General features: G+C 44.1%; 1 protein-coding gene across 1 annotated transcript; it reads right to left on the minus strand.

The window, feature by feature from the left end:
* Positions 1–1,620: 1,620 nt before the first annotated feature.
* LOC149273309 (BLOC-1-related complex subunit 5) lies at positions 1,621–9,266 on the minus strand. The gene is made up of 4 exons (XM_089506487.1): positions 9,209–9,266; positions 8,046–8,189; positions 2,358–2,515; positions 1,621–1,851 (listed from the first exon to the last, which is right to left on the minus strand). Exons 1-4 carry the CDS (start codon positions 9,264–9,266, stop codon positions 1,621–1,623), a joined length of 591 nt encoding a protein of 196 aa, XP_089362613.1.
* Positions 9,267–9,727: the final 461 nt, after the last annotated feature.

A 9,727-nucleotide genomic window follows, 5' to 3' on the forward strand; every position in this document is an offset into this window, starting at 1 on the left:
CGTATCCCGTGCTGTATCTCAGAGCCGAAGGGAAGCTTATACCGTGAAGAAACAAATCCTGATCGTCTGAGAAGCCTTAATTAAAGGGGGGGTTAAAAGCCATCTTTGGAGCCGTCAGCCTGTATCACCCGAATAATCTGTTCCTATCGCATGGATAGATTTCTCTAGTGTATAAACACTTTGCAGAGACTGATCGTTACGCCGAAGCCATAGATTTCCTACGTTAACCAAGATTCAATGCAGAGACTTGTTTAGTGTATCTCTCCCAACCATCGAAACCAGGGACAGGGACCACCCTCAACATCTGAGCCGATTGACCCTCAATGTAGAAAGTGTTAAGATCCTGGTAATTCTTTTGTAGATCGATGAGAATTCTTCCTTTGCCGGTTTTGTTCGATTTTTGTATTTCAGGGACTATTGACGCGATCTCCTTTTCTTAATGTAAAACTCGCTTTCTCCGTTATCTGCCCCAAAAAAGCCCCTAACTTTGCAATCATCGTGGCTTCCCGAGCCGCACGAGTTACGGTTTAATCCTCCTGCCCCTCGGCGGAACTAACGTGATTTTGTTCTGATTAAATGGGGACTTTGAGCCTGATCTGAAAACCATCTTGAATTAAACATTAAAAAAATGCCATATTAACCGAGGTGTCCGAGTCACTCATTGGCTGCTTATTCATTTTTAAAGCACTATGGAGGGGTATTTATAAGATAATGGACCATACCATCTTGGGGCAAAGTTCTAAATATGGTGCAATCCAAGTGAAGAAAAAAAAAAAGCACTCTTTATAAATTAGACCCAAACTATGGTTTCCAGTCTGAAGCTGAAATGCTGTCTTTATTTACCATTAAAGGGACCGTTGAGTGCATGTGACGGTTAAGTGGTCCCTTTAAATTTCCGTGGTGTTGCTTTTGCAAATGCACAGGGGGATTCTGCGGAGGCTTCATACTTTTATTATAGTTAAAACACATCCCCTACACGCTAAGGTGCTGCTCGCTGATGAAAGCTTTACGCGCCGTACAAATGATTTCAGGTACAGGACTGCGCATGAAAATGATCCAAAGCTCAGAAATCAGGGCTTCATAAATATCGTGGACTCAGAATTTAACCCATTTCATGTTTTTAAGCCTCTAAGAATTTTGTAACCATCATCTTTCCAACGTATAAAGCATAAAGCCTTGTCTTCTAAACGGCTGCAGTTTGTGAATTTTGAGATGCAATCTAGTTTATCAGCATTTCTTTGATACTTACGATTGGAAAGGATTTGGGCGCACAAATTATTATTTTTTTTTAGGGGGGTTAGTGACTCCTATGTCCGGTTAACGGCAACTAATCCACATTCAGAATGAAATAAAACGGCTAAGCAATGGCGGGTAGTAGCTTACAGCGACGGAACCAATTCAGCTTTCAGTGAGTCTGTAGGTGCTGGAAGAAACCTGAAACACAGGGCACCTGAAGGGTACGGGCCAAGTAAATCCAGTTCTGTAATCCCTGTCTACAGCTAGGTCCTTTTTCCCGGTGCCTTTGGTACAGTTTTCCATGAGCTGTGCTACCTACTTTGCTCGCTCAGGTTTTCCTAATCTCGCCCTTAAATGCAGGCACTGTCCGCAGGGACGCAGCGTCTAGGGCTTGCTCTCTCGCTCCGGGCTCATGCAGAACGGCTCAAGCCTCTCGCCCTCGGGCAGCATGGAGTTGAGCTTCTCCATGAGAGGGACGGTTTGGTCGATCCCCATCTGGATGCGCCGCAGGATGGCAGACATCTCGTTCACCTTCTGGATCTGCTCGGCGTACTTGGCGAACCGCTTCTGCCGTTCCTGCATGTGGCTGTAGAGGGTGTCCACCGATGTGTCCATCTGCATGGGATAGAGCAAAGAGTATTCAGCGGATATGCCACCTACGTTACATTATATACCATACATCAGGAACGTCCAACCCCGGAGAGCTTGGCTGGCTCTGTATAACATATAGTTAAATCTTATTACTTCAAAAGCTCCTCGCCCATTGAGTTATTCATTATACAGGGTGAGTACGGCCCTTCACACTGGAGAAACCGTCATAATAAACAGTGAAGTAAAGGAGTAAACCACAGCTCTACAGCAAACTCACCTAACAACGCTCCATTTAGTGGATAAACCCCAGTGTGGCTGAACTACAAATCCCATGATGCAGTGCTAGATAATGTGTTTTGGGGGGATTGAAATAGCAATCACTGCTCGTCACTGTGGGGAAAAACATGTTCTGGGAGCACCAATAATGCAGTGATTGACCTTTTTGTAACAGAAAATCCCCCAAATTGGCCAGTCACACACCAGTATGGCATGTACCCCCACAGACCAGTGGCCGATCCCACGGCACGCACCTCTTTGACGCGTTTGACCAGCGCGTTCTGGTCGAAGGACACGGCCTCTGCGCACTGGTGCAGGTGATCCTGGTAACGGACGCAAAGCTGCAGGACTTGCGGGGAGTCCAGCCTCTCCAGCCGCACGTTGGTCGGGGACGTCTGACCGCTCAGGAGACCTGGGAAGCAACAGACAGAGAACATGATCACTTAGTAGATCCCTGGCTCCGGAGGGGCATCAGAGGCATCATTCCTGGTGCTGCTTAATGCCCAAACTCTTCGCAGGAAAAATGCGTTAATCAATTTGCCCCGTTCTTAATATTTTCGGGGGAATGCTTAGTTATCATGTGACACAAAATCAAGCAGAGATTAGGTTGTTGTCATAGAAACGGCAAATGGCTCTTAGAGGATTCAGAGTGAAGGCCAGACCTGTAACGGTTCATCTACTTGCTGGTGGACACCAGCAATGTGTTCAGGGTGCTGCCTAAGTGGAACAGCACCTTAAAAACACTCGGGGCAGCATCCTTCTCCCTCCAACATAAACGTCTTACGGCCGAACAGCCATTCATTCCTCAGAGAGGTAAATAAGAGTTCCCAAGCAGCACATACAGCCCCCATCAGTGGCATCAGGGCCGTAACCTCCACGGGGCGGGAGACCCCGGAACAGCAAGGTGAGGGGGTACGCTAGAGCCGCCCGATGGTGATGCCCCTATGCCTCCTTGTGATATGGACACAGGGCATGACCTCTGACCTTGCCTGGGGCCATAACCCTTAGTTACGACCCTGTGGGGCATCTAGGCAGCCAGCAAGAGACGGTTCGGGTGACGGAGGGTGAAAGATACAAAAAGGCAATAAAAACTAGAAACAAAACAGATAATGCGTCTACCAAGGTAATCGAGAGAATGCCAGCTTACGGACTGGCCCTACTAATAGAGCTCCCCTTTTAAAGGCCCATCTGGCAGTGAAAAGGTTACTGATCCGGTCCCTGCGCTGTGTGCCCCTCCCACCCCTTCACCCGATTGGCTCACAGCATATAAAGAAATGAAAGCGCCTGCCAAGCTTGACCTCACTCCATTCTTATCTGTTGATGTCATGCAAACACGAGCGCTGCTCCCATCCCCCGAACCACACGCTTATTGTTATTGTGGCTCTGCTAGCGTCTCATCGGCTCCGGGCGAAATAAACAAATATTTGCTTTCATTTTTAATTAGAGCGATTTGTTTAGCGCCGTTACCCGTCATCGGGTTCCCGGCCAGCATGAAACCTGTTACTGGTGAGGCTCTCTATTTGCCCTTTACAATTTAAATGCCCGTTTTAAAGGGCTTCTCTGTTAAATAGTTCAGCTATCGTTGAAACATTTTTATGTCATTATATATTTTGGCAATTAGAGCCCTAAACTCTCCGCCTTCTCTAACCCGATTCCTGCACCGGTCACAATACAAATTGGGGGATTATTTACAAGAACGCTAAAAGCAAATTACAAAAAATGTATCGTTTTATATACTACACACTACCATTCAAATGTTTGGGGTCACTTAGAAATGTCCTTGTATTTAAGACAATAGATTTTGTCCATTAAAATTACATGAAATGAATCAGAAATCCAGCGCAGACGGGGTTAATGTTGTAAATGACTATTGTAGCTGGAAACGGCTGATTTTTATCACTTTATCACTCCCATCACTCCTGGGTTCCAATGGCCCTTTATCACTCCCATCACTCCTGTGTCCCAATGGCCCTTTATCACTCTCATCACTCCTGTGTTCCAATGGCCCTTTATCACTCCCATCACTCCTGCGTTCCAATGGCCCTTTATCACTCCCATCACTCCTGTGTTCCAATGGCCCTTTATCACTCCCATCACTCCTGTGTTCCAATGGCACGTTGTGTTCACTGATCCAAGTTTAAGTTTAAAAGGCTAATTGATCTTCAGAAACCCTTTTGCGATTATGTTACTGCACGAAAACAGCTGAGTTACCCCAAACTTTTGAACGGTAGTGTATATATATATTTATTTATTTATTTACACATATATACTATATAGAGACAGTTGCTCTGATCCAGATAACTACAGACAATGCCAGTAACTTGGTATTTAAGTTTATATTAAAGTATGATGTCATAGCACTTGCTTTATGCTGAGACAGACAAGTCTTGTTACCGATGGCCTGCAGTGTGCTTGGCTGACTTAGGGTTTTAGGAGTTGCATCTCGACAGTTGCCGTGACCTAATTTAATTTGCGGCTGCAAACGCAATAAAGCAGCAGTTCTCCTTTTTATGTGGGAGATAATTTGCACGCAGCGACATCAATAACCGAGTAGACGTAATAAGTTTGCAGAGATTACTCGCTGTGTCCTTAGAGATTAGTTCTGCGGAGGGAGGGGGGGAATTCATTTGCCCGGGAGAGATTTGAACATTAAACGATCCGGGACGCAAAGGGCTGCTTCAAAAAAATACAGCGAGCCTGTGAAGCGCAGAGGGTACAGAGGAGCATTTTAATGACATTCAATGAGAATTAGGGACTTTAACCGTTTCACCGACGGCAGCCGAAACACAGCGGATCGCCTTCGCATAAATCAAACGGCGCTCAACGGATCAATGATTTCAAAGTTTGCTTTATATCTAAAATAAAAATAATTATAACAAAGTGTCGCAGGAATTGTAACAAAAACACCAAAAATTTAACAGAAATTGCGTTTAGTTACTCTAAAGTTAACTTTTCGGGGGGGGGGGGGAATTCTACGGGAAGTACTAGACGTTGGGTCTCAGCAACAACTTGGCCCGTATCCTCAATGTGAAGTCCCTTTTAAAATGTTGTGATTCTCCCCCATTTGCATCCCCCCCCCCCCCCTTTCCATCACTACTGCCTGTGCAGGAGATATACGGCTGAACCGCCGGTCAGCTTTACGGACAGCACCGCAAACTCTCTTGCCACCGATTGGCTGTTTCAAGACCATGGAAGAGGTGGGGAGCTGCAGCTTCTCCCGCAGGATTATTATTATTTTTTGGGGGGGCAAGTGGCTTTAATTATTTATTTTTCTTTCTATATTCTTTTCTTTTTATATTTTCTTTCTGGGGGTAAATAATGCATATTAAGGTACTTACAAAATACTTGAATATGTTTTTTTTTGGGGGGGGGGTGAGGTACGGCCCGGTGATCATGAGCAGCGCCAGTGACCCAGCACGACGTCGGACCCATTGGCTGCACGGGGAACGCATGGCACATCAGTTACCGCTAACAACCGTACCCGCAGGGAGCGACTCTCCAGGCAGAGGTGGTAATGTCTCACATACCAACAACAGACACTATATGTCGCTGGAATGTGACCCATTCATTAACCCCGTGTTAACCGGTTAAAGGAAGCTGACTCAGCTTAATAATGCGACTGAAAAAAAACAAGGTTTCGCCTGTTGAGGGAAAGCGTGATAAATCCGGAGTTATCTCAGCTGAACACATAAGACAGAAGGTCGGATGCAATCGTATAGATTACAAAAAATAAAGCAGCGACCTTCTCCCTATCGGCAGCGATTATGTCAGCGCGGAGCGTGTCATCTGGAACAGTTTTGGACGATGAAAGGCAAACAGCAGCTTTAAATATGAACTCGTCTTCACAGCTTTAAAGCATAGCTAAATAACTTAATAAATATCTACAGAAAAATAAAAACGAGGAAATGTTTCCTTTAAAAGCCAGGGACTATTTTACCTTCGAGGTACAAGTTCTGTTGGATCTGTGGCAAAGGTTGGCAACAACAAGCAGTTCTGCCCCCTCCGCGCGCAACAAAGGGCCATGAATGAGCGTCAGTAGCCTAAAAGGGGAGGAATAAGCATTTAAATCCTAAGCTCCCCAGACGGAGCAGGGTTCTGCGGGATCTCTGCGGAGACTACGGGGGGGCATTATCAGTGCGTAAGGAAAGGGTAACCGCTGTTACGAGGGTCCTGGGGTCTTAGAAAAAATAACTCATGGTAAATAAATTTTGCACATTCTTAGTGCTCTCTGGCAACGCAAATAAATGAGAGTTGCCAAAGCTTTACAAACAGAGAGACTGGGGTTATTTGGTTAATTTGTAACCACTTGAAGGACATGTTGTCCAAAGAGTGCTTTCTCCTGACTACTGAACATCTAGTGACGCGAGAAATTAGAAACACTGGTCCAGCTAGTCACGTTGTGCGCAGGCTGTCTTCCGTGATGTGGAGATCTAAGACCTAAAGTCGGAATCAGGGATGAAACAATAACGGGACAATAATTTGTGACCGGTTACAATGTTAACGCATCGATTATTTGGCGGCTTCATCTATAGAAACAATAGAAATAAGACTTGTAAAAAGGTGGGATAATGGGATTTTATTTTTTTATTAAAGGGTGATTTCATTCACCAAAATTTAAATGATCAGGATGTGATCTTGTGGTCTGTCTCAACGTAGACATACTTGACCGAAAAACCAAAATAAAGCAAGCCAGAGATTGTTTCTGGGTTTTTTTTTTTTTTTCTGTTCTTCTAGAATTTTAATATATTAAATATGTGATGCAATAATCCACAGAACTACTCGATACCCAAAACGTTAATTTAATACAATTCATTTTTTTTGTATAAATCATTAAAAGCTGGAAGAAATTGTAATTTTTTTTAACCTATTGTATGGTCTTTTTTTCTTTATATTATTTTTATTTTTTTTATTATCTCATTTAAACACTGAATATTGTATCAATTTTTTTTTTCTGGAAAGAGGGTGTTCATTCAGATCTGGCCTAACTGCATTAAATATGTTTTAAAATCTAAGTTGTGCTGTTTTGCCCATCATGTAACAAAAACAACAACAAAAAAACACCCAACAAATGTAATTAAGCGCTCCGTTATTCTGATAAATCAAATACTGACAGATGTGATTTAACACGAATATGTCAAATGCACGTGTCAATCAGGCGTACGCTTCCGCTAGCACCTGGTACAGATCTAATTCACTTCTTCCATTTTGTAAAACAAGAAGTTAAAACCCACAAGGCGAGTCTTTAAAGCATAAGGCATTGTCGTTGCGTTGCACAGAGCTACAGAACACGATGACATCATATAAATCATTAAACAATGTTTCAGAGCCGTCTGATCGTTAAATTCCTGCCCAGCGATTTTGCGGCTGGCGACGTGTCACACGGCGTTTAGTTATAAAGTAATCCAACCCGATCTATACTAAACACTGCAGAATAAAGTACACGGCAATAATAGTAATAAACCGCTGATCCGGCTATTAATTCGTTCCGATGCCGTTTGGACGCAATAAAGTATTCGGTATACATGTGTTGGGTGCTGGCGCCCTCTGCTGCTCATATGTGGGAATTACACAAACTGTAGTACCGCACTTACTCATTTGTAGAAGCGCAGATATTTAACGTAAAGCATTACAATTTCATATATTAAGAAAAGTTCACACACTTTATACGCCAGGACTGCCTTGTAAGACTGTAGGTATAATACAATACCGGCAATACCCACAAGTAGAAAAGCAGGAAGGGGTAGGTGGCGTTTAGCAATAAGCAATAGGCCAGTGGCACGGTTTGAATGGAGTAAGGGTCTGTAAAGCAGAGCTCCCCTTTAATACTGACAAATAGATACAGCTTTACGCCACCAACCTCATCGGGAAAGACCCTGTGGGGGTCCATGCAGACAAAACCTAAACACGACTGCACATTCATGTTCAAAAAGAGCCATACTGACCCTTCAGAAGGGGTTGGAACGTGGGAATCTCCTGTAACTTGATCACTTCAGGATCTTTGCTGATGTTCCGGTGGGACTGGGTCCCCGGAGCCACCACTACAATGTCGTCCATCTTTGCTCTCTGCTTGGCAGGTGACGGGGAAGCTGTGTGAAAAACAAAGTCACCTCATTAAAAGAAAACTCACACTTTTCTTTTTTTTTCATTACTAGAATTACTAATATCCTAAACAAACCCCCCGACTCCTTATCATACTGCCTACGGGAAACAGACTGGCTGAGGCTTAATCACTCAGTCGGACACTCTGGATCGGCAAACACAACGTGCCATTGGAGCACAGGAGTGATGGGAGTGATAAAGGGCCATTGGAACACAGGAGTGATGGGAGTGATAAAGGGCCGTTGGAACACAGGAGTGATGGGAGTGATAAAGGGCCGTTGGAGCACAGGAGTGATGGGAGTGATAAAGGGCCATTGGAACACAGGAGTGATGGGAGTGATATAGGGCTGTTGGAACACAGGAGTGATGGGAGTGATAAAGGGCCGTTGGAGCACAGGAGTGATGGGAGTGATGAAGGGCCGTTGGAGCACAGGAGTGATGGGAGTGATAAAGGGCCGTTGGAACACAGGAGTGATGGGAGTGATAAAGGGCCGTTGGAGCACAGGAGTGATGGGAGTGATAAAGGGCCATTGGAACACAGGAGTGATGGGAGTGATAAAGGGCCATTGGAACACAGGAGTGATGGGAGTGATAAAGGGCCGTTGGAGCACAGGAGTGATGGGAGTGATAAAGGGCCATTGGAACACAGGAGTGATGGGAGTGATAAAGGGCCATTGGAACACAGGAGTGATGGGAGTGATAAAGGGCCATTGGAACACAGGAGTGATGGGAGTGATAAAGGACCTCTGTACGCCTATGAAGAGATTCCATTAAAAATCAGTCGTTTCCAGCTACAATAGTCATTTACAACATTAACCCCGTCTGCGCTGGATTTCTCATCCATTTCATGTTATTTGAATGGACAAAATGTGCTTTTCTTTCATAAACAAGGACATTTCTAAGTGACCCCTAGCTTTTGAACAGTAGTGTGTATATTAGCAGCAGGCATGTGAGATCTCTTACTTCTGCTCAGTGAAATTGACAAAATAATATAATTTGAACAAACCTGAAGAGCCCCCATCGCCGTGCCGCAAGTCAGACTCTGAGCTCTGGTCGGCCCCCATTCTGTCCGGCAAAAGATAATATTAATTCTCTAGAATAAAGGAACATTAGACGGGTTCAGTAGTCGCTTACGCTGGTGAAAAGCCGCATCGTTTAATTTACAGAACAAGCGGGAATTTCTGATGTCCATAGAAAACACAAACATAAAAAATAGCGCAGAAAAAGCATTAGCAACATAAACGTGTCTATAAAACCTTCCTTTCTAAAGTTTCCAAGGACATTGTAATTATATATATCTTAGATGTAAAGTAAAGGAAGTTTTAATTTACTGGGTAGGTAGTTAAGTGGAACGGCCTGGCAGCAGATGTGGTAGAAGCTAAACATGCATGGGGTAGGCATTTGGCTCCCGAATCTAAGACGAGACCAAAGATTAAGGCTTGAGTCTATTTAAATAGAATATTCAATTTCGTTTTCTTATTTAAATATTAAATGACTTTATCAATAATAAGTTATGCAGTATATT

The sequence above is a fragment of the Sceloporus occidentalis genome, unplaced genomic scaffold (assembly GCF_023333645.1).
Source record: "Sceloporus occidentalis isolate IW3139 unplaced genomic scaffold, rSceOcc1.0.p SCAF_386, whole genome shotgun sequence".
In the NCBI taxonomy this organism is placed as follows: Eukaryota; Metazoa; Chordata; class Lepidosauria; order Squamata; family Phrynosomatidae; genus Sceloporus; species Sceloporus occidentalis.

Excerpts from the sequence above, each read along its gene's own strand:
- LOC149273309 (XM_089506487.1), bottom strand. The coding sequence starts at position 9,266 with ATGGGGGCCGACCAGAGCTCAGAGTCTGACTTGCGGCACGGCGATGGG. Across the intron at positions 8,190-9,208 it reads CGGCGATGGGGGCTCTTCAG|CTTCCCCGTCACCTGCCAAG; the intron begins GTTTGTTCAAAT and ends TTTTTCACACAG. Across the intron at positions 1,852-2,357 it reads TGGTCAAACGCGTCAAAGAG|ATGGACACATCGGTGGACAC; the intron begins GTGCGTGCCGTG and ends TATCCCATGCAG.